The sequence below is a fragment of the Sphaerodactylus townsendi genome, linkage group LG03 (assembly GCF_021028975.2).
Source record: "Sphaerodactylus townsendi isolate TG3544 linkage group LG03, MPM_Stown_v2.3, whole genome shotgun sequence".
NCBI classification, from domain to species: domain Eukaryota; kingdom Metazoa; phylum Chordata; class Lepidosauria; order Squamata; family Sphaerodactylidae; genus Sphaerodactylus; species Sphaerodactylus townsendi.
The window spans coordinates 129094561-129120149 of record NC_059427.1 but is presented as its reverse complement, the minus strand read 5'-3'; the positions used below and the strand labels follow the sequence as shown (position 1 = coordinate 129120149).

Below are 25589 nucleotides of genomic sequence, written 5' to 3'. Positions count from 1 at the left end.
GAGGGCGGTGGTAGAGTGCAGTTGGTGAAGGACATGAAGCTGGTGGTGTTGAACTGTCATCCTTAGAATGTTCATGCAGTATGTCTGTGGACTGAGCGGTTGGTTTGCCCTTAGAATGTTCGTGCAGATGGCCAGAGATGAGCAGTTAAAACAGTAAATAGGTAATAAATCGAGTGAAAGTGAATATTTTGGGAAATCCTTTCTTAGTGAGCACCTGGAGTGCATAAGGAACAGGTGTGCCAAATTTCATGTATGTGGCTTCAGTGGTTTTTGAGTTCTGTTGATGAGTCAGTCAGTGAGTCAGTCAGTGGTATTTCGCGTTTATAGATATAGATTTCACAGCCTCAGTTTTGATTGATGTTTCTGTCCCAAACAGCAGGTGCCTTTTTAGCTCTTGCCAAACTAGGTAACATTCCCTGTGGCTATTCCTTTTTTTCCTGCTCTGGGATCCTGTTGCATAATTTCTGCCACTTCCCACTAGTCATCCAGCCTTCAACTGAAGCCAGTGCAGATTTAGATGCAGAACTGCTGCTAGTGTTATACCAAAATAATCAATATGGAAAAACAATATAATGCTTGTTTCTGTTGACTCCAGACAAGCCAGTCTCTTACATGCTGTTCTCCACTGGCACTTCCAAATTTCAGTATGCTTTGTGGAACATTTTGATTGCTGGTTTCTTTTGGGAATCTTTGAGGCAATGAGATGTGACCACTGGTAACCTACTTTTCCATTTCTTTTTGAGAAGTTAACTCACTTGTGATGCAACCAATGTCAAGGCCTACAGTATTCTTCACATTTTTCAAACTCACTTCCATCTGAGCCTGTATTTCAGTTTTTTTCAGTTTGTTTTTGTCATTTTCTGCATGTGCTCCTTTATCAAAATCCTGCAAATTATTACCCAAATCAACTGCTCCATGTTTGGGAATGAGGTTTTCAAGAGTTTTCTCTTGTTCTAATTCTAAAGTGGCTTGAATGAGATTTTTTCCCCCTCAAAAGCACCCTTAATCCAACTTGACAGAGCTTTTGTTGTCCCCTTTCTTAATGTTCCTCTAATTCTTTCTTTTCTAGTCAGGTCCAGTTTAAAGTTGCACCTGACCAGGCCGAGCCCGGCATTGAACAGGCTTCTTGATGCGGCAATTGCACGGCAACAGTGATTGGAGAGGAGGAGAGAGGGGCAGGGAGGAGGGCAAGCAGCCACAGGCCTGAATTAAATCATTTGGCAGGCTGGATGTGGCCTGCAGGCTGTACTTTGCAGACCCCTGATGTAAAGGTTATATAAAACTATGCTATGTAGGCCAACATAAGATATAAATATAAATACTAGTCTTCATATGCAGACTTTTAATGGGACACCATGAAACTCTCAATCCCCCTGGGCTCCCTTTGGGCCTCCTTTGGGCCTAAGGGCTTCAGTGTATTGCACCCGCTGACCCTCCTCTCTCATAGGGCCTGGCTTAAGGACACAAGTACTCAATACCCTGGAGGGAAACATTAGTCGATTCCCCACATGATACTCACGCGAAATATCAAGGTTTCAGCAAGAACTCCCCACTGCTTGAGCGACGAACAGGGATTCATCCCGTTTCTGGCGCTTGTTCTCCCCCTTATCCCGCATCCCGGCAGAACCTGCTTGCAAGTACAACTTTTCTCCTTAGCATGCTTTCGATCCAGTTTTGAGGGGAGGAACGGGGGTCCAATCTTTGTTTAAAATTCCCGCCATGGAACGTGATGCAAGTCTAGCAACCAATCAGCTCTCAGCAGGCGCTTAGTGACGCGCGCAAAGCCTCTTCTGGGTTTTGATTTTGCTGTTGGTCTCGGCGAGAGACGTTAGCATAGGATAATAAGAAACTGCTTAAATGATTAACTGTTCACCCTTCCAAACAAGCAAAAACCTGCTTATGCGCCTAAACTCCAGTGGCTTATCTACCTAGGGGACAAGGGTATCCCTTGTCCCCGTGTGCTACTCTTCTGATCATGTGGGAGGGTGCAAAATCGGCCCCCCACATGACCAGGAAGTCCTGTGCCTAGTAGTTTTCGCATGCCCTCAACCCCAGCGCATAAAAATGGCAAGGCAGCAGGACTTCCTGCTGCCTCTGAGTGCCCTCGACCCCACCCATGTCGCCATGGACATGGGCAAGGTCTAGGGTGCCCGACTCCCTCCCCCCCTCCTAGATGGGTTCCCAGCCAGCAATCCCTTCTGACCTCCCCTCAGGCAGGCCAGAAGAGACTGCTGTCCCCGGCCTCAGAGACCTGCTTTTATAAGGATTGAGGCCAGGGGTGGGGCTTGGGGAGCAGGAAGTCCCACCCCTTCTTGCTCCCCAAGCTCCACCCCCAGCCCCAGTGCTTATAAAAGCAGGTCTCCGAGGCCAGGGACTGCAGTCTCTTCTGGCCTGCCCGGAGGGAAGGTCAGAAGGGATTGCTGACTGGGAGCCCAGCCAGCAGGGAGGAGTGGACAATGGGGAGTGGAGAGGGGGGGGAGGGAGGCAGGGAGGCAAGGAGAGGAGTTGTCAGGAGTCATCGGGCACCCTAGACCTTGCCCATGACCATGGCGACTTCATTGTCTTCGAGTGCCTTTGCCCCTGCCTGTGTGTCATCAACATGGGCAGGGTTGAGGGTACCCAGCAACAATAAGGGGCAAAGCCTGGGGCGGAGCCTGGGGGAGTCCAGAGACCATTTTGTCTCTGGGCGCCATTTACCCCCAGTATGCCTCTGCTAAACACTTAAACGTTCATCCTTGCAAACGAGCGAACTTCAGGTTGCAAGTAGCAGGAAAAAATTTCCCACCCCAAACAGGTCCCACCCCAACATGGCACGCCAGCCAATCAGGAGAGACCCGCAAAGGAGATCGAATGGTAGTGGGGATTGCTACATTTCTGGAATCCGAGATAGGCCTACATGTCTTCGCTGAATACATGCTGCAGTGGAGGGGTTGAAACCCCGATGAAAAGGTGTGGTTTCTTTACAAACTTGGTTTGATCTAGATAGAGTTTCCCTGTGGGGAATCGACCATTGAATACCCTTCCCAACTTATTCTGCACGTGGCTCCTATGTCTTATTCTTCTTTTGGCTGGCTGTTTGTCTTCTTCTGTCTCCACTGCTGATGTTCAAAAAAGAGGATGGGGGGGGAGACCCATTCTTACAGAGCCTTCACCCTCCTCCTTCCAACTCTGTCATAAAGAAAGCAACATCCTGCTATTTGGCAAATTGCTCTCCTTCTCCAGCCAGCGGATTCAGGAGCTGCCATATGCTTTGGAACCCATAAATGGCTAATGAGGGGCGGGGGGAGGAGTAGACAGTGAAACTAAAAATCACAGTACGAACACATTTTTGTAGTTCCCCACCACCACCAAAGGCCCAAAGGTGGCCTTTTCTGCCTTATGGAGCTTTTTGTACAAGAGTAAAGGTGTCCACTAAGTCATGTTATGAACAGCAATACATGAATTTGTTTTGTCTTCACAGACAGGGCAGTACAAATGTATTCTTTTTATAAATTTCATGCACAAGATATGAACACAACCTAAGCTTCACATGCAAGATACAGATACAACTGGGTGTCCAAAATTATCAGAAAAGGTAATATCATATGAGAGGCAGTCCAAAGAGCTGCCAGCTAGTTCTATCCTTTACCATTTTTCTTTCCACACTATCAACATGGCTAAACTATGGTCATGAGGCATTTTGTGGTGCCCAATAGTTTGTTGTGCCCAATAGGCCAACAGGAGAGAGTTCTAAATAGCTTTATTTGCAAAGAAAGGGGAGCCGTCCTTACTTGGGCAGACTCCACTGGCTCGTTACATATACTACATATTTATTCCCTTACCCCAATTCCGCCACACCCTTTCCATTCTCCCTCTGGCTAAGGATAATTGGAGTTACAACTTTCTGATCCACCTATTTACATGTTTTGGGTGCTGTGTGGTTTCCGGGCTGTATGGCCGTGTTCTAGCAGCATTTTCTCCTGACGTTTCGCCTGCATCTGTGGCTGGCATCACACAGCACCCAAGTGATTCCAGCCATGAAAGCCATGAAAGCCTTCGACAATATATTTACATGTTGCTCCTTAATATGTTGCCCCCTCCCATATTCTTCCTGTACATTAAAATACAGTTTGTCGTCAGAGCAGGAGAAGTTAATATGCATTCACCTATTAAGCATGCTCAGTACATACAATCAGATGCAAGCCTTGCCCATTAGCTCAGTTACTCAGTTCAACTAGTCTCAGCCGGTCTTATCTTGTCCAGCCAAAAACATCCTCCCTTATGACTCATTCCCTCATTCCTAGTAGAAAAATACTACCTCAATAACATCCTGCTGCAACTAGTTAAAAGCGGGGAATCTGCAAAACTTGTGGAAGAGAACCCTACCACCCTGCTCCCCACATTGCCCAGCCTGGCACAGGTCTAGGTCCTGACCCTGCACCCACATTTGAGCCCAGAAGTGGCAGTGCCTGGGAGCTCCTCTGAGGCTAAAGCAGCTTCAGGCATCCTCCACTGTGGTGGCCAGGCCTAGAGTAGCTCCAGGCATCTTCTGCCATGGCAGGCAGGCAGGCAGGCCCAGAGTAGCTCCCAGCATCCCTTGCTGTGGTGGCTGGACCTGGAGCAGCTCCTGGCATTCCCTGCAGATGGGCCTGGAGCCTTTTCTGGTACCGTATGCACTGTGGCTGGGTTTGAAAAGGCTCTCTGTGGTTGCTGCCAGGAACTCCATACAACTGTACAGTTGCATACGTGTGCCCTGTTTTGCTGGGGGTGGGGGATTTAAACCCCACTTTTTATGATTTCAGATTTTTCTGAAGGGCTTGGAAAGTAACTAATCTGTTGCTTATAAATTACTCTGTAAATTGCTTTGTGTCCCTTCTTTGAGGGGAAAAGTGGGAAGTGTTTTACACCAAAAAGTACGAAGTACCCAAACTCGGGCTCATATCAGACAGGATTTTTCTGATTCACTAATCAAATTCAATGAGCCAATGTTTAAATAGTGTTAGTTGGTTAGCAATTAGATTGGTTCACTAAAATGGAATAAGTCCGTAAAACGTGATCACAGGCCTTCCTCACCAATCATATATAGGTTATGTAACAAAATGTCACTTTGTTCAGTGAAACCATTTTGCACATGAGTTGCAAACAAGCTACAGATCAAAAATAACCCACAATATCTATATGCTAGGAAAATAGAGAGGCCCACTTCAAACATCCTGGGGCATTTTCCCACTTACCTTTGCTGCCCTTTGCTGCGCGCTACGTTCAGCACACGGCATCTCTGGCGTGCACCCAGGCGTCCCCACGGGGTCATCAAAAGGCGCCGTTTCGAGGAGCGCCAGGGATGCCACGCACTGAGGGGGCACGAGAGCGGCAGCGTTGGGGCAGCTGCGTTGTCGCCGCCCCTGTAGTGGGGAGTGCCGGAGGACCCCATGCTACTTGAGGAGAGTAGCGCGGGGCTTAAGGTAAGTGGGGAAAGGGCCCTGGTTTTCCTAAATAGCGTGATATCAGTTCTCTGTGTAACAAACAGATACTGGTCTATTTCACCTCAAGGTGGAAAATGGTTGTGTCTAAAACAGTTCATGGATGCATAAAATCTGTGAGGTATTCAATTTAATTTCAATACTCATATTTATGTATTAAAGTTTTAACTTCATCCGTATCTGCAAGGGCAGCGCGGTATCAATCTTGAACTACTTCTCTGATAGTTTTGTACCTCAGCCACACAACAGAATTTATGCAATTGGTTTCCAGAATAAGAGGGCCTCCTAGTGGCCACATACATTGCTTGCCCATCCTTTCTTTCAATTCTTTTTTTAACCATCAAATTACAGCTGACTGATGGTGACCCCATAGGGTTTTCAAGGCAAGAGACGGGGGAGGGGGGGTGTCTGCCATTACCAGCCTCCACATCACATCCCTGGTATCCCTTGGAGGTCTCCCATCCAAATACCAGGGAGGGCTGCCCCTGCTTAGCTTCTGAGGTCTGACAAAATGAGGCTACACTGGGGCTATCCAGGTCAGGGCATCTGATTCACCATACAGCCCAGTTAAATGCTACTGGTTCTTTTTGATCTCAAACTGTCTCTGGGGAGAGGTAAAACTGGGCCAGACTCACTTCACAGTTACACAGTATTATTTTACCCAGTAAACAAACACTGCCCTGATCTGGAGAGGCAAACCCAATCTTTTCAGATCTCAGAAACTAAGTAGGGTAATTCAGACTGAGTAATTCAGCAGAGCCAACAATATAAGAAATCACCTCATTCGGCCATGCAACTCAGATCAAAGTGACCCTTTTTTACAACATTATGCAGAGTCAGTCTTATTTCTGATTGATCTGGCATTACACAACGTTAATGACGAAGAGAAAGAAAATTCTGGAACCTGTACATCATCATTCCTTCAGACGGATGAAAGATTCCAAGTGTACCCACATCTTCATGGCCCCTTCTGCACATGCACTTTCAATCCACTTTCAATCCACTTTGCAGCTGGATTTTAATGTTACAGAACAGCAAAATTCACTTGCAAACAATTGTGAAAGTGGATTAGAAATTCATTATTCTGCATGTGTGGAAGGAGCCCATATCCTTCTCCTTCACAAAATACTCTTTCTATCGCCATCCCCTAGACCACTGGGATTGTTCTACATTTCTACATTTTAGTTTGTGTCTTGCTGCCAAACCTTGCCCTGGTTAAGTCGCCTGGTTAAGTCAAGCAGGGCTCACAGTGTCTCTTGAGTCAATGCAACAAGTATTCCAGGTAAGGATGACTGCACTACTAAATCCTTGAGGGCCTATCTGTATAGGTTTCTCCTCATTAAATAAAAACACAGTTGTTGAACTGTCCCTATTTGTAATAGGGGATGCAGATATCTGTCCATTACTACTGTAGGGACATCACATTTCCCCCAATAAGAAAAAGTGCCACAATTTTTATTGCTGAAAAAGTGCCACTATTGTTCCAGATGACATCTTCATTACCATTTTAAGTGCTGTACGGGAATGGAACCATTCAAATGCCCTACCTGATATTGTGATATTGTGGAACTGCTAGGGGTGTTGTTATTCCACTGCTAGAGATGAGTGGAACAGCAACACCCCATTACTGAAAGGAACATTTATTGAATTCTTTAAAACATTTTACTTAAAAATTTGTTTAACTCTTTAGAGCTCTTGCAGACATTGGGAGTACTCATGTAGCACAGTCTAGCAGAGGAGCACCCATCCTTCAAGAAAGTCACACCTCTGCAGTAAGGCCAGTCTCCCTATAACAAGATGGCTCCCTTCTATTACTTTGGGCTAGGATACTGTATCATTCACTGTAAAAATATAGAGAATACAAGTAGAGATGAAATTCTCCAGGTGGGGTCTGGGGCTCTACTGGAATAACTGTTCATCTCCAGACTACAGAGAACAATTCCCCTGGAGAAAATGAATGCTTGGAAGGGTGGACTCTGGGACATTCATCCCCACTGTGGTCTCTGTCACCCCCAGGTGCCACTCTCAAATCTCCAGAATTTTTCTAACTTGGCACTAGCAATCCAACCCCCTCCACACTCCTGCCAGTGGTGGGAGGGGACCTGGCAACCTGGGCGGGAGGGTTTTTATCCTCTGTAAAGGGGGTGAGAATTCTGAGCTGAGGACGTGCAAAGTGGGAATGGAAAAACAGTACGCATAGAGAAAAAACAGGATTACCCTTTGACCTTTGTAGACATAGAGCAGGGCTATGCTGCAGCCCAGTACACACCACTATCTGCTGCTAAGTGAGTGCCCCAAGCCGAGCAAATATGGATTCTCCTATCACTAGTGGCAATGGTGCTCGGTACTGCCAGCCATTTGTAGGTTAATTGTTTGACGGTCCATCTGCTGATGGCTCATTTAGCCACTAGCGTGAAAAAAACAACAGCTTGCTGAGAGAGAGCACACAGTGATAGAGGAGGAGGAGGAGGGGGGAATGGAGAAGAGAAGTGGCATTAGGCATTGGAGAATTAGTGCAGGCTGTCTAGCCATGTGTGCCTCTTACAGGATGCCTCCTGATGCTGGAGGACAAGGCAGCAAGGGAAAGGGCTCACCATTGCCAGACAAACCAGAGCTGTGTTCAACAGAGCTGCTTTTAGACAGGGTCACCTTCCCCATGGGCTCTGTCAAACTTTTTTTCTATAGGAAGCTTCTCTGCATTTACGGTCTTTTTCAAAAGGCTGCTTATATGTAGCCTGCACTGATTGCTCCCCTCTCCACCCTTCATCTGCAGGTGGTGGGAGCAGGGAGGAAATGGCTGGGGGAAAGTCCCATGGCTGAACTAGCTAAGACTTCCACATAACACTTAACTTTTAAGAATGACTGACACCACTGACTGACTGGGATCCATTGTTTAAAATGAAGAGCCACTTCAGGATGGAGAGATCAGAGAAGCAGCAGGAGAAGAACTACCTCAGCTTTTCCCTGCCTGTTGCAAAGCAACAGAATTTACAATTTAGAGACATTCCCTTACAGCCAAACTTGTTAGACAACTGAGAGTTGTTAGACAACTGAGAATTGGAGGATTTGCCCTAACATCACATGAGCTAATTCTAGAACAAGACCATTGTTAAAGATGTTTTAGTTAGAATCATAAAGTTGGATGGGACTCCCAAGATTATCTGGTCCCACTCCCTGCACAATGCAGGAAATTCACAAGTATCTTCCTCCCATACCCCCTGGGACCCCTGCTCCATTCCCAGAAGATAGTAAAAAACCTCCAGGATTCCTGGTCAATCTGGCTTGGGGGAAAATTGCTTCCTGACCTCAAAGTGGTGACCGGCATTTCCCTGGCCGCCTTAGAAAGGACCACAAAAGCTAAGCACTGATGCAACCCTTCCTGCCCTCCCTCTCATGATCTGCTCAAGGTCACAGAATCAGCACTGCTGTCAGATGGCCATCTAGCCTCTGCTTTAAAACCTCCAAAGAAGAGCCCACCACATCCCAAGGAAGCCTGTTCCACTGAGGAACCACTCTATCAGGAAATTCTTTCTAATGGTTAGTCAAAATCTCTTTTGATCTAATTTCAACTTGTTGGTTCTGGTCCAACCTTCTGGAGCAACAGAAAATAACTCCACCGCATCCTCTATATGACAGCCCTTCAAGCACTTGAAGATGGCTATTGTGTCACCTCTCAGTTGTCTCCTCTCCCAGTTACACATACGAAGCTCCTTCAACCTTCCCTCATAGGATTTGGTCTCCAGACCGCTCACCATTTTCGTTGCTCTCCTCTGGACACGTTACAGCTTGTCCACATCTTTCCTAAACACAATGCTCAAGGTGAGATCTAACCAGTGTAGAGAAAGCAATACCATCATTTCACATGATCTGGACACACAATCTGTTGATACATCCCGTCTTAGTAAGCCGCCATCTGGAGTTAAAACTTTTAATGATTATTATTGAACTGTTTTTAATGTATTTGTTATGTTTTATTGTGATTATTTCATTCTGTTATTGCTGCCCTAAGTCCTTTGGGGAAAAGCAGGGTAAAAATCTAAATAAAATAAAATAAAATCACATTTGTCTTTTTAGCTATGGATACACAACTGACTCAAATTCGGTGTATGGTCTACGAAGACCTATATGTTATTTTTGCAAATGCTAGGTCCAAAGACAAGTCTCCCCCATCCTACAATTATGCATTATGCATATCCTACAATCATGCAATCTTAAACAGTGTTGCACCATTCTAAGACTATACTTGCCAACCTCCAGGCAGGGGCTGGAGATCCCCTGGGATTACAATTTACAACTGATCTCCAGGTAGAAGAGATCAATTCACCTGGAGAAAATGGCTGCTTAGGAAGGTGGATTCTATGGCATTACACCACACTGAAGTCCCTCCCCTCCCCAAACCCCACCCTCCTCAAGCTCCACCCCCAAAATCTCCAGAGGTGGCAACCCTATCTACGCCCCTTGAAATCAGTGAGTTTAGAATGATCTGATTCTGTTCAGGGGTGCACTGCAGGTCTCTCACCTTCAACAGCTTTTCTCCTTCCAAGATTTCAAATACATATTTGCAGCTTGGAGGCTGAATTGGAGAAACCATACCCTCCTTTATTGCTGCTGTGTTCTAAGTTTCTCCCTTCCAGAATATGCTTTTCATTTTGAAAAATGAGGCCCAGATAAATCCATTTGTATGCAAAGTGCAGTCAGCCTCCCAGAAACCCTGTTCTGTACTTCCACCACCAGCTGATGCCTTCTAATGACATGAGGAAAGTAGTCTGCTTGCCATTCATTTTCTGGCAGGTTGATACTGGAAATTCACCAGAACACAGAGAAAGCCATCAGCTTCATAGCAGTGAATTGTATTGGTTAGCCATTGGGAGAAACATTTGACTGGCCACTGGGAGAAACTTCATTCTGTGAAGTTTGTTGAGACTTCCAGTGTCATCAACGAGATGAGCGGTGCACAATGAATACAAATGGAGGATCACTTTTTCTGTGGGCATTGCAGTTCTGCACTCGTTTCCCCCTCTCTATAGTTATGGACCATCTCTCTACTTTATAGGGACTGCCCATATCTATTTCATGCGGAACTCTTGCTTTGAACACCATCTTGGTGGACCTATAAATGATATTGGCATATGCCCCCTTCCAAACTTCTTTTGTTGAGATAACATGATTGTAATGTAGAGATACAGGCATTATGAGGCTACCTGTATGTTTCCCTCTGTGGAACAAATAGCATCTTGGGAGAGGGGACTGAAGTTGGGAAATGGCACGCAGGAAAAGGTTATCCCTTGTACAAGGCCCTAGCTTGAATCAACCCCATTGGATTCAGGATGGAAAACACCTTGTCACTGTGCAGCTATCCTTACTATACTAATTTTACTCTTAGTTCTTCCTGACTGGTACTCCCACCAGGGGCCTACCACCCAGGGTCTATATGGGGTCAGATGGCCCCAGGCTGAAACCATTTAGTCATGTGAGGGGCAGAAAATCGCTGCCCCCCCCCACACCCCCCCCCCCCCCCCCCCCCCCCAGTCCATACACTGACTTCAAGACCTGGTGCAAAAAAAGTTGTTCGGTCATGATGGAGGACCGGGGGTGGAAAACTCAAATTTTGCACCAGGCTACATTTTCCCGAGGTACGCCTCCCCCACAGAACCCTCTTGAGCTTGGAGGGGAAAGTGCCTGGAATTGGGGGAAGAAAGAATGGCAGTTATTTCATTGCTGGTGTTTTTCCAGTTCTCACACTCTGAGTGGCAGCTTCCTGTTTGCTTTTGGATGGTGAGTATAAAGCTATCCTGCTATCAGCCCATCAGATCACAGCAGAGTAGCTAATCTGTTTGCAGAAGACAATACCCTGCAAGGGCCCGTAGAGTGTATGTGCAAAGAGAAGCCAAGGAGGCAAAAAGAAGAAGCCAGCCAGTGATTCTGGTCTCTGCACCTCTGAGAGCTCAAAGCAAGGGATTAGGGAGAAGTTTAATCAGAGATACAAGGTTTGCTATGTCAATACCGAGGGAGGGGGCAGGGTTGAAAGTTAGCCGCCACAGGCTGATATGGAGTACCAGAAAGTAGACCTCATCTTATACCTTTTGAGTGAGACAGCACAGTTGAAAATTGTTATTTTTCACCCATGGAGATAATGCAGTGGTGGGATTCAGCAGGTTCGCACCACTTCAGCAGAACGGGTTGTTAAAATGGTGCTTGTAAACAACCAGTTGGTAAATTATTTGAATCCCACCGCTGGGATAATGTCACACGCTGCATGCATCATTCTCTCCCACCCCCACCCCCACCCCCACACAACCTCTATGCACTTTTTCTAAAATAAAAACTACACATACTTCAAGAGTGAATTCATTTTTTTTCCTACACAAATAAAATAGGGTGATCACAGTTCAGTACAGAATTAGGCACACTTTCATGATTTCAAGGGATTAAACTAACAATGCAAGCCTATGCAGAGTTATTCCAGTCTATGTCCATTGAAATCAAAGTGTTTAAGATGGAGTAACTCTGCACAGGATTGCACTGTGCATTAGACTGTATGATCCATACATGAACTGGCTGTAATAGTGACATAACACTTCAATTTCCCAAGGATGATAAAAACATACATATTTTGCAACCTGTTTTTCAGGTTACAATAGACAACTCCTTCAGAATTCTGTAACTTCATGAGTAAAATCAGCTATTGGTCTTTTTTTATTCACTTGCCAGAAAAGGCCACATATGCAAAGTAAATAAGCACCTTTAAAGCCCTGTATGGTTTGGGACCAGCACACCTACTCCCATGGGAACCTAACAATCAGCTTCTGAGACCCTGCTTTGGGTGCCCCCACCTTATGAGGTTAGATAGATGGCAAACTTAGGGAGGGCCTTCTTGGTCATGGCACCAAAATGATAAAACTCACAGATTGACACACACACACACTACACTCCTATGCTGGCATCCAATTGGGACACCAGCGCAGCCCCATGGCAGCACAGACTACCAAGTGTCGTTGCGACGGAGCTGCGGGTCAGGTGGCCACTAGCATATCTGCCTTCTCCACTAGGATAAGTGCCCTGGGAAGGCAAACACATCAGCACAAGGTCACACCGGTCCCCTAAGCCCTTTTGCCCCCCACCCCCAATGGGGCTGTAAGTATACATACCCCTGCTACTTCTATGCTCCAAGTCATCTCCCCCAAATTGCTTAGCTCGCTAGATCTAAGTAAAGTTGGCTCTGGTTAGTATTCGGATGGAAGACCTCTAAGGGAGTCTGGGGGTGGTAAGCAGAGGCAGGCAATGGCAAATGACCTCTGAACATCTCTTATCTTGAAAACCCTGTGGGGTTTCCATAAATTGCTGTGACTTGACAGCCAAAAAAATGAAAGAGTAAACATTTGGCATTTGTTCCAATATGGATGTTTCCACATTATGTGTAAGTAGTAGTAGTAGTAGTAGTAGTAGTAGTAGTAGTAGTAGTAGTAGTAGTAGTACATTTAACAGAACCTTGAATGTATGGCTAATATAATGATGTACCATGACCAGTCTGCTATCTGTGCTCAGCACAGTCTCATTCTGTTCCCCTCCCCCCCGCCACCACCACTCCTGATCTGTCTGCATCAGGTACTCACCTGCTGCTCCTCCCTCTAATCAATTGATTCACTCAGCCACCCTCTTTCTGTTCTGCCTCATCCTTGTTCAGGGCTGGCTTTCAGCGTTACAAATCTGGTGTACGGGAGAGGAGGAGATGCCCTGTTTGGCTGTCTGATCAGGGAGAATCAGCAAGGGCAGTGCGACTATACAGGACAGCCATCCCTGCTGAAGAATCATCAAGGTAAGATTCCAAAGTAAGACTGTGAATATCTTTCTGTCTGGACTGGACTGGACTGAATGTGATGCTCTCTGCAGACAGAGGCTGAGACAGACAGATGCTGAGACACATGCCATATACAGCAAACTGGAGGCATAAGTGTCACAGTGGCCCAGAAGAGAGATGGATGGGAAATTCTAGCTTACTAGGAAAGTGTGAAACAAGTAATTCAGTTTCACTATAAAGATGACTGGGCAGGCATAATCTCTCTTTATGGAGTTAGTAGTCTCCTATTCAAGATCAGATAATCTGTCAAAATACCTCCAAATACGTTGCCTTATCCTGTCCTTTTATTGCCAAATCCATCTGCCTTGTTCCTATCCCATCTGCCTTGTACCTAAACAAAGTTAAAAGAACATAAACTTGCTTAGGATGGCACCATAGGGGTCCCAGTGGAAAAAACCTGCTAACATGATGGGTCAATGGGTACTTGGAGCTGCTACAAGAAGTACCTCATTGATCCTTATTTCCATAGCATAGTTTTTGATCCCTTTACAGAAGAAAGAAGAATTTAAATGTTCAAGAATTTGTGATGGACATTTATTGTTCTAAATGGCGATTAGTTCTGAAATGAATTCTTAATTCCTCCCCGCACCCCCACCCCCACAAAAGCTGGCAGGTTCTAAGAAAAGATGAATACGACTGATCTGGCATTGACAGGCAAGATCAAGGACCAACATGGGGAAACAAAATCAACTTGTGTTGCTGGTAATGGCCTCGTCATCTACTATTGCATCCTGTTGTGCTTAGGACTGCCAGGTAAGAAAAACTTGGCAAACTATTTCCATCGTATTATCAGGGAGAAGTGTGGATGATACCCCAAAGAGGGAAAGGCTCATGGCTGAGGAGTGAAACAAAGGCCACAAGACCATCAGTATCATGAACTCCCAAGGTTCAGGGAGGGCAGAATGAGGACCAGATTTGGATGGGACATAGCAGGGGTGAGAGGGCTTAAAGATGTGCTCGTCTGAATGATCTGCAAGCAAACCAGATAAGAATCATGAGAAACCTGAAGAGCTGTTTCTGAAGGATTCAAAACTAAGAAGTCAGCTGTAACCTGCATGCTTTTATGGGGAAACAAAAAAGCAGAAAGGAAACAAATTTTATAAGATATTTTTTCCCAAGTAAGAGCTTGTTGATGAATTGCAAATTGGGATCAATTCATCTCTTGAATTATAAATTAGAAGCATTCCATAGCTCCTTAATTTGCAAAAAGCTGTGCAATGTTGCTTTGGAAGGTCTGAAATTCAGTGGTAGACAAAACAAGTGCTTGACCTGTGGATGTAATCCCTGGCGTCTCTAATGAAAGGACAGGTAACAGGTGGCTTGAAAGACCAGTCCCTGTGTGAGGCCCTGGAGAACTGCTGCCAGTCCCAACAGATAAGCCCGAGCAAGATGGACCAATGGTCTGACTCTCCTGAAAATAAGAACCATGAAAGCAAGGCCCTGTTGGATCAGACCTGCTGGTCCATCGTGTCCAGCATCCTATCTTACACAGTGGCCACCCAGTTACTATCGAGGGACAACAGTGGAGCACAGAGAACAATGCCTTCCCTTATGTTGCTTCCTGTCCCTGGTATTTAGAGGATTACTGCCTGTGAATGTGGAGGCTAGTAACCATTGACAGACCTGTCCTCCACGAATCAGTCTTTTAAAGTTGTTTACACTTGTTGTCATCACTACATAATCCTCTGGCAGCAAATTCCATATTTTAATCATTCGTTGTCTAAAGAATTATTTCCTGATAGCAACATGCATGCATTGCACTGGCAAGTAGAAAATGGGAAATTGCCAAATGTGAACTCAGTTTAGGAAAACAAAACATAAATACACTTGTGTAATAACCATTTTTGCAAACAGAGGTGTAGAAGATTCCATAGAAATCATGGGGTATCATATCACAAACGAACCATGGTTAGGGATCTTGTATCATTTAATTTTCTTATGCTGTAGACAGCAGGGATGTTCAGAGCAACAGAGCACAAATTGACACCAAAACCTCTCAATTTCTAAATGATAATCTCAACACGTCAGTTAATTATCCTAAAATTTGGGATTCTCTGTCAAGAAATAACTAACAACATTCCTCTCTTTTTTCCAGCGAATGGCTGAATCAATTAGAAATATTTACTGCAATGCTGAAGGGAAAGCTATACATATTTAAACATACAAATTAGAAGAGATAGACCTGGGAAAGGAAAGGGTGACTTTTGCTCTTTCTACTCATCCTGATGTCATTTTCAGCACTAGAGGGAGCCATGATCTCATAGAGATGCAGGAAACCCAGCTCCAGCGCTAGCAGGACAGTTTGGTAGATATGGCCTTATGACTGTGCAACGGGGAGGGGGGAAGAGTAGGTAAATGGTTCTTGGAAAGGTTTTGAACAAGGATCAGAGTGGCATGTAGGGCAGGGAGAAGGTTCAGAGCTGAATTAGATAACTCTAATTACTACAAGCATGCATGCTTCCTGACCTCAAAAGCTCAGTGACAATCTACTTTGCATCAGTCCTTGGTACCTCCCATTAAAAGGACTGATTAGTAAGTGATGTGAAATGCCTGAAACTCTGAAGGACCACTGCCAGTCAGAGCAGACAATAGTGATCTTGATATACCAATGGTCCAACCAGTGGTGAGATTCAAATAATTTAACAACTGGTTGTTTACAAGCACCATCTTAACAACCGGTTCTGCCGAAGTGGTGTGAACCTGCTGAATCCCACCACTGGGTCTGACTCAATATTAGGCAGATTCACATATGTTGTGGACCCCAGTTCAAATAGCTGCTGCGATGCCCACCAGGATGGTAAAAAGTTGAATTTCTTTTCAGTACTTGCAGGTAAAATAAAGCCAGTGATTTTAAGCTCACAAATAGAAGGTATTAATTGTTCCACATCCTGACCCGGATAGCATCAGGACATCTCAGAAGCTAAACAGAGTCAGCTCTGGCTAGACTTGGAAAGGAAGTCCAGGGTTGCTGTGCAAAGGAAACAGTGGCAAACTACATCTGTTCTCTCTTGCTGGTACAATGTTATATACATGCTGGCTATAAGAATCAGCAGGACTGAGAGACAGGTTGGCTATGCAGAAAGAACAGGTACAAAAGAAGGGGAAGTCAGTGTGGTATAGTAATTAGAATGGCTAGGGAGACCTGGGAGCTAGGGAGACCTGAGTTCCCGCCCCGACTCTGACATGAAAATCACTAATTGATCATGGGTTAGGTCCCCTTCCTCAGCTCAACCAACCTGGAAAGATTTTTGTGAGGATAAAATAGATGGAAACCCGAATTTCTTGGAGAAAGGGAAGGAGAATGAAGGAGACTAAAAGGAACTCACATCTATGGCAATATGATCTGTTGGGCTGCTCTACAGTGTTGTAGTTACTCCAGCATTGACGCCATCTGGATGCTGATAGGAAGTCAAGGCTGTGTATCTCTCCCCTGATGGCTTCCTGAAAGTTCCGATGGCAATCCATGGAGATACCCCTCCCCACCCAGTAGGATCAGAGTCAGGGTCCTCATCCAGGCGCGTTGATACAGTTCTTAGCGTGCTTCCTGACGGAAGCCCTTATCATGTACCAGGCCTCTGTAGTAGTAGCCTCACTCATACACCACCTCAAATGCACACACACATCAACAAAAGGTACAGTCAGATACTTACTAATAAATATGATCAGTTTCTTCAACTTTTTTCTCTGCAGCTGTTGACTTTTCTCATTATTCTGTTTGGAATCCCCACCTCTGCCACCACCTTTCAATTTTTTTTTCCAAATATGAAACGAAGAACTAAGCCAGCTTTAACCTGACCTGCTTTGCAGAAGGAAATTATTATTTATATCCTGTGTCTGATGTGATTTTTCTGCTAGCACATCTCATCTACATGGACTCATCATCATCTCACTCTGCTTTCTTCCTTGTTGCAGTTAACATTTTATCCGCCACTGCATTATCCCGCCTGGTCACTCAAACCCAGAAATCCTCCTACTGGTATCTTCTGGCTCTCACAGCTTCCGACATACTAACTCAGGTCTTCATTGTCTTTGCGGGCTTTATAGTGCAGGCTGCCATCTTAACTCGTGATGCTCCTGGAGCCTTTGCCCACATCTTCAATGTGCTGCAATTCACAGCCAATCATGCCTCCATCTGGGTGACTGTACTGCTGACCATAGATCGTTATGTAGCACTCTGCCACCCACTGCAATACAGAGCTGTCTCCTATCCTGAACGCACCCAGAAGGTAATAGGTGCTGTGTTTGCCATATCATTGGCCACAGGAATCCCCTTCTACTGGTGGCTTGATGTTTGGCATGATGCACCCACTTCCATGGACAAATTCCTCAAGTGGCTTCACTGCTTCATCGTCTACTTCATTCCTTGTGGCATTTTCCTGGTGACAAATTCCGTGATCATCTACAAGCTCAAGCACTCAGGCAGACCCATCCGACATCTCAGCAAAACCACAGCCATTCTGTTGGCCATTACAACGGTCTTCATTGTCCTCTGGGCTCCACGGACAATTGTCATGATCTACCACCTCTATGTGACTTCAGTCAATGAGGACTGGCGAGTGCACTTAGCCATCGATATAGCCAACATGGTAGCTATGCTGAACACCTCTTTCAACTTCTTTCTCTATTGCTTTGTCAGCAAGACCTTCCGGCACACTGTATGGGAGGTGCTGGTCTCCTATAGGCTTCCATGTATCCAATCACCGAGGAAGAATGGTCCATCTGATCTAGCCATGAAACCAGTGGGAGTCATGCATCATACTTCAGTCTAAGAAGATGGTCCTCCTACTGCATCCAGCTGTTACTGTGTACTGTGCTAAAGATCCCACAGTTCAAGCAAATCTCTGGCTGCTTGAACATATAGGTTTGGTATACTAGTATGGTCCTGAACTAGCGACATTAGGCAACATCTTTGTAGGGTCTGATGGGCATGCATATCTATGAATGTAGACCTGTTTGTGCACCTGTTGCCTTATAAATACATCGATATAGAAGGACCTCTTGGGGGAGAAAGTCTTTGGGTGCAGAAAGATGGACATTTACAAAATACAATGTTAACACACAGGGCAGGAATGCACACAGGAAGCAGTGTTATAGATAACCCTCCACAAAATAAGACAATGGAGAACTGGTCATCTGTAGTCTCTGATCACACAGTCAGTCACCGATGCCTTTCTCCCACAACCATTCAGAATACAGAAAAGTAGGGAGCATGCATATGAACACATACTCATGTATGTAAACACTAATTTTGCCATCCAGCTGGAGGCTAGTGGAAACTGGCTTTGTGTTCAGTGAGATGGGTCAGTTTCAAGTTCAACAAATGGTTGTGCAGGTAAACTGTTGTTCAAATCATTGCTCAGCCAGGGGACGCAAGAGGCATCTTGGGGCTAGTCACTGTCTCTCAGGCAAACCTTCCTCAAAGAGCGGGTGTGAGGATAAAATTGAACTTGAACATTTGCTGCCCTTATCTCCTTGGAAAAATGGTATAATGAAATAAACAATAACATTGCTCTTTACAGAAGTCAAATGGCTCTCTTCCGTTCGTTTATTTTATTTTTGCTAACCATGAGTGATTAGGTAAACATTGTTGTTAATAATGTACAAGGTGTGCCAGACATCAGAGATACTGACAAATCAGGGCTGGATCTAGGGGAGCGAGTGGGGGGGGCAGCTATCTCAAGTGACACTCAGCTGGGGGACAGCTTGTGTGCCTTGAAGTGGCTGTGGTGTGAAAAGCTGGGGTCCAATCTGTGTGAGGGCTGCCCAGTCTCCTCTCCCTTCTGGATGGCTCTGGTGCAGGGGTTCCCCCTTTGCCATCCCCCTTCCCAAGCCTGGGGTTTGCTTTGTGATGTGGGGGGGGGGAAGCAGGATGGGGCCAGGTGGTTCTCTGGACTTGGCACTAGCTCGCAGCCACCCTTAGGAGTTTACAAGTGGCAGCTGGAATTCCCCTCCTACAGTGCCACACGTGGTGTTGAGGATGGCGCGGCCAGGGAAGCCCCAGGAACTCAGGAGTCACCTGATCTGCTTCCTTCCTGGCCCTCCTGCTGCATGAACTTCCCTGGGCCAGGGCAGATAACGCCACACTAGTGGAAGAGCAACCATCTGTGGGAACAGAGGGAGGGAAGGAGGGAGGGGTCACCCTGGAACTAGGGAGATGCCAAGCAGTAGCGTCCTTTTTATAGCACCTGGCACAAACTTGATGCTCTCTTTGTAGTTGTTTTTCTTTTTAAAATGGTTTTAAGCAATTATTTTTGGCAGTTCGCATTTGGCATACTGCATGTTAAACAATTCCCTTCCACTCCTGCTCCCGCTCCCCAATTCAGATCATAACCAAATGTTGCCTGAAAGCAGGGGAGGGTCATGGCTGCATGGTAGAGCATCTGCTTGGCATGCACAAAGTTCCAGGTTCAATCCTCAGTTAAGGCTCAGGTCCTACTGATGGGAAAGAACTCTTCTTGAGACATTGAAGAGCTGAGTTAACAGTACTGACAAGGGTTCCCACAATCTGTGGAATGGAGCATGAAACCCAACCAACATTTGCACAGAAGAACGCATCCCTGACCTTCTTCTATTTATTTATTTATTTATTCATTCATTCACATTTATATTTAGACTCTAAAACCTTGCAGAGGAGGAACAGATTATTAGAAGGAAGAATGAAGGTCAAATAGGGCAGAAATAAGGGTGCTGAAGAGCATTCATGCTTTACGTCCAATATAGATAGATAATACATAGAATGTAAAAGTGTACTTATTCATTATCATCTAACATTTAAAAGAGTTGTTGATTATATAAATTTATTATCTTACAATATAATTGAGCAGTGTGTTCCGGATGATGAACCAGAAAAAGCAAAGGACGCTGGGAGATGTAGTCCAGAGTATGCCATTTCTCATGTACACATGGGGCTGATGGGGCTACAACTCCTAGACCAGTGATGGCGAACCTTTGGCACTCCAGATGTTATGGACTACAATTCCCATCAGCCCCTACCAGCATGGCAAATTGGCCATGCTGGTAGGGGCTGATGGGAATTGTAGTCCATAACATCTGGAGTGCCAAAGGTTCGCCACCATGGTCCTAGACTCTTTCTCACTCAGCTGGTAACACTTCTGAAAGCTCTGGGTCCTTGCAGGAATGTCCTATTCCTTGCCTGTGCCAACTCTCCTAACTGCACTGGTGACAGCTTATTGGAAGGACCTCTTGGGTCCTATACAGCTTATTATGTGTGGTGAAGGAGCAACACATCTGACTTCCATAGCTCAAGTTTACAATAAACATCCAGTTCATGATCAAATATTTCTGGGTTTTTTGCTTCTTACTATAGCTTTTAGCTCTTTCAACTTACTTAGCTCTTTCAACACAGCACATGCAAACATTCATGACAGACTGTGATACTGTATGTCTGTATGTCCATGTCTGTGCAGAAAAGTTCTGACTTGGGCCATTTTGGAGACTGTGAGAAAAGGAGAAACTGGCAGCATCAAGGTGCTGAAATGTGTATGCTGAGAAGTGGACGAGAACGGGTGACTGACTTAGGTCTTTCCAGATTGCTAGGGAAAACTACAATATTTTCCCATGATCACTTTACTCGCACTACCCTGATCCAGCACCAATAGCATTATACCCTGCATAATGAATGAGGATAAGTCTTGCTGTGCAGTTTGCATGCAAAGGCGATATAGGTACCACAGCACCAGAATAGGATGTCACATTATCTTCTAGGATTGCATTGAAAAAATGTCTTAAAGAAAAAGGTTCATGAAATGGCAAGCCACTGTTGCAGAGAAAGACGGTGGCCTTTCTTGTGTTCAACAGTAGCTTACAACAAAATCCTATGCTGTTAGAGTAAGTCACTGATATCAGTGAGTGTTGACTGAAGTAACTCTGCATACCATTGCACTGCTACGTTTTTAAAGGGCTACGTGGGTACTCTTGCCATTTAGCCCTGCAAAAGGAAAACTCCCAGCCACAAGAATGTTTAAAAGTAATAGCAATAAAAGCTTTTAAAAAATCATGGTGGGAGGAGTTATTGCTTGGGATCCAAGAATGCACAGACACTATCCAATGTGGGGCTATGGTAGGGTTGCCAAGTCTCCCCCCCCCCCCCATCCACTGGCAGGGGGAAGGGGGTAGAATTGCCAGCTCCAGGTTAGGAAACTCCTGGAGATTTGGTGATGGAGTCTAGGGGGGACAGAGACATCAGTGGGGTACAATGCCATAGAGTCCACTCTCCAAAAGCATGCATTTTCTCCAGAATAACTGGTTTCTGTTGGCTGGAGATGAGGTGTCATTCCAGGTCCCACCTGGAGGCTGGCATCCCAGGGTTGTGTATTCTTTACAGCATTTGATGCATTAAGAGAGAAAGATAATATTTCCCTAGTGACAAAATATCCACGTCTGGGTGCTGGGAAAGTGTGATTGGTTTGTCACAGAGATGCTTTTGTTGCCAATGCAGAAGTCAGCAAGTTTTCAAACTGTGCTACATTGACTGTGAAAGATGCAGATCCTCAGATTTCTATGAAACAAATTCAAACGGTAAATTTTGGGCCTGGGACTCAGCACTGCCCACAACTGAATGACAAGAGGCATCTATAGAACATGTGGGGAAATGGTGTTATAGGGCCAGCCTGAGCTTAGGAAAACTGGGAAAAAATTTTTCAAGAGAGCACTAACTTGCCCTATAAATGCCTGAGCCAAGGCAGTCCATTCCACACTTTGAAGGCTACTGCCACTCATCAAATGATCTCACCCTTTCCTTTCACTCCCATAATATTTGCTTTTGAGTGAGGCTTTTTTAAAATCACTGTCTTTCTCTGAAAAGCTCCTTTCACACCAGATTTCAGGGGGCTGTCAAATCTGGCTGCATCCCAAGAAACTCTAAGCACCACTGCTGGGAAAAAGGCTGGGCATGTCTCATTTAGCTAATGGATATATCCACCGGTTCTCCTGCATACATACATGCACAGAGGCAGTCTGTTTTAAATACTACATCTATACATGTCCACACACATAACATATTCATCTAAGTTCCTATATGCATACTAAAATCAGAAACACACATCTATAATTCCCCAAAAACTCCAGCTCTGCAACTTAAAGCTTCTTGTCTGATCTGTCAACTAGGCAAAGTGAAACGTCCCTCCACCTCTAATTCTCAGCGAGTCTGCGATGTACCACATTAAACTGCAGGTGGGGACTCATATCCACTTCCACAGAAAATAACCCCTACACATAAGAGAACTAGATGTTCCTTGTATGCTAGCTTTTTATGTGAAAGGAAGGATTTTTTTTTTACATGAAGGAGACCATAATTGTGGCTGTTTCTCTGCTAACCCGCCCAAGTTTCACATCTGCAGCAATGCTGGGTGTAGGATAGCAATTCTCAATCAATATTATACCGCAGGGATTCACCAACATTTTGAACATAAAAGCCCCTTCAGAATGTTGAGAGGGGGTGATGCTCATCACCCCCTCTCAACATTCCGAAGGGGCTTTTATGTTCAAAATGTTGGTGAATCCCTGCGGTATAATACCCCACTCAAAATGGCTGCCAAAGGAAGTACCGCCAAACAAAATGGCAGAGGCAGAGCCAAACTGTGAACATGCAGAATAATGCACTTTCAATCCACATTGACAATTGTTTGCAAGTGGATTTTTGTGCCACTTGTGATTCTCTGTGACAAGGATGTTTCCTCTGCTGGCATTGCTCTGAGTGACCTCTCAGTGATTTAAGTACATGAATCAACTCATCTTTGCCTGCTGATTTTGGCAACATGTTGCTTTCCCTTTTTTATTTTCAGTGAGGCATCTTCAAAACTATGGAGATTTGATACAGGCATTTTGAGTCTCCAAAACTTCAAAGATGCCTAACTGAAAAAAAATTAAAAAGGGGAAGTGACAAGTTGCCAAAATCAGCAGGCAAAGATGAGTTGATTCATGTACTTAAATCAGTAAGATGTCACCCAGTAGCGATGCCAGCAGAGGAAACATTCCTGGGCATGGAGAATCACAAGCGGCACAAAATGGGAGGTGCAACAAAACTTAACTGACAGCTTTAAAGTCGGGTGGCAGGCAGGAAAAAAGAACCGTTTTCGCCTGAAACATTTTATTTTCCACGTTATGTGGACAAAAAAAAAACATTTTAAACATTTCCCAGGCATTTTAAGTGCTTTGAGTGGAAAAAGCCAGGGCCAGCCAAAGCATGAAGGATTCAGCAGATGGAATTCGAGTGTTTTTTTAAAAAAACATACTGGTCTAAATCCTGTTTTCTACAAGTGGGAGAAGAAAGTCCTGTTTGTCAACTAAGGGCTGGCTGCCTATGAGAGTTGTAAAAACTGAATCATAACAGGGATTAAAATAAACAAATCCAAGCCTGCAATGAAAGATTGCAGACTTTTAAATGGGTCCCTTTAATACTGGTTTTATCTGCAGCAATTACCATTACCAAGTGTTGTTATTTAGCTCCACAGCTTGAAAAATTTCCACTGGCCATTTCCTCATATTAACCTTCTATTAATGGTTCAGAACAATTTTTGCTTGACCAGTTGGCAATCTTACTGCAACGGGATTTTTGTTTTTAAAGCATGACTGCAATTCAGTCACCTGATTGTCAAAGAATCCCAGACTCTTTGTTCAGTGTACTTGGGTCAAAAGATTCCCAGTTTGGAGCTGAAAAAAAAAATTGTGGTCCCACCCTGTCTATTTTTCTAAGCAGTGCATTCATGAACCTGTGGCTTTGACTGGGTGTGTGTTTTATTTTGAAAGTTCCCCTCAAGCAGTTCAGGGGGGAAAACACCTTGCATGTTACATGAAACTGTCAGTGCTTTTTCAAGGGGAAAAGATTAGGGCTTCTGTTTCAGAAGGTGTAGTATTTGAGGGGGAGACTTTTGCAGGAATCCGTCACCCTTTTAAAGTCATACTGGTTAAATGCTCTTCCATGGGTACTGCAAATCATCATCATGGCAGTTATCTTTTAAATTCATAAATGTTAATATTTATTAAATGTAATGCTATTTTAAACATTCTAGCTCACTTTTACTGGGGGATTCTCTTTTGCGTTGGTTGATTATGCCCCACTCCACCTGGCCTGTTCTACAAAATTAATGGGGACAGCCGCATTCTCTCTTTCACTTTTTTATGGAAAACATCTAAGTAGTAGCATAGGAGTGTCAGTCTCCAGGTAGGGCCTGGGGATCCCCTGGAATTACAGGTCGTCTCCAAACTGCAGAGATCAGCTCCACCAGAGAATGGTTGGTTTGGAAGGTAGATTCTTTGGCATTCTACTTTCCTGAGATCCCTGTCCTCCCCCAGGCTCCCCACCTCCTCAAATTTCTAGAAATTTCTTAACTTGGAACTGGCAATCCTACCCTCCAGTCCCATGCCAGTAGCCAGGGGGGATCTGGCAACCCTATGGTAGCACCAGAATTAAAGTTAGCACTGAGGCAGTTCTAGCATAATGGCATTATCAGCATGGTACACTGTGAATGATGGACAGCCTTGAAACACAGAAGAATCACTAAGGCCCTTTTTGCACAGCAAATGTAAATGGGTTGCAGCTATGATAAATTAATCCAGCATGACCCCAGGCCATTTGCATGACTGGCCATCCCATGGACAGTGAGCGAATTGGCCGAGGTGCGCGCTTTTGCATGAAGGTGCATCTTTAAAAATGTTTTACCTCCTACCGATGCTTAGCTACGCATGCATGCATGAGTGAACCCCACAGCCATGCTGTCTGATGCTATAACCTTTTGTGCCTGCGGGGCTATGCAGATGGGTGCCAGGAATTTTTTTTTTAATGGAATGCATAGTCGAAAAAAGCACCTCCCTGCCCAGCCGTTTGCTCAGAAGTGACTGCAACCTGGAATTTTTAAAAAAGACTCACGATTCTTTTTAAAAGAATAGTGCAATTCTTGAATAACCCATTTTTGGGGAAATAACATGGGGCAGACTCGCTTTAGGGGTGGGATCCGTGCAAAGTTCCCTCCCAAAATGAATTTTTTACCATTGTTATTCTGGGTTTATTGGTCCATGCGGAAAGGGCCCATGTCTTCAAAGATTCAAACTATTTATATATTTTTCCTTTACAAAAAGGGTGGTGGTGGTAAAATAATTCCAGCACAGGTTAGAGGACATGTATAATACAGACATATTTAAAAGATAAGCAGTTTTTTTTAATGGCAGGGTATTGAAGAAGTAACTTTGATCCCACTGACATGGTTTAATTTTATTTATAATACAGTGGAACCTCGGTTATCGTGGATATTGGT

The 25589-nt window shown here is 44.8% G+C and overlaps 1 protein-coding gene across 1 annotated transcript; it reads left to right on the top strand.

Annotated features, from left to right (window-relative positions):
* Positions 1 to 13145: 13145 nt before the first annotated feature.
* GPR142 (G protein-coupled receptor 142) lies at positions 13146 to 18153 on the top strand. Its single transcript, XM_048488712.1, has 3 exons — positions 13146 to 13275; positions 13924 to 14070; positions 17230 to 18153. Exons 2-3 carry the CDS (start codon positions 13944 to 13946, stop codon positions 18084 to 18086), a joined length of 984 nt encoding a protein of 327 aa, XP_048344669.1. The 5' UTR covers positions 13146 to 13275; positions 13924 to 13943; the 3' UTR covers positions 18087 to 18153.
* The last annotated feature ends 7436 nt before the right edge of the window (positions 18154 to 25589 follow it).

Bases quoted from the DNA above. Each gene is read 5' to 3' on its own strand.
- GPR142 (XM_048488712.1), top strand. From the start codon at position 13,944: ATGAATACGACTGATCTGGCATTGACAGGCAAGATCAAGGACCAACAT. The intron at 14,071-17,229 runs GTAAGAAAAACT...TCCTTGTTGCAG, and splicing joins GTTGTGCTTAGGACTGCCAG to TTAACATTTTATCCGCCACT.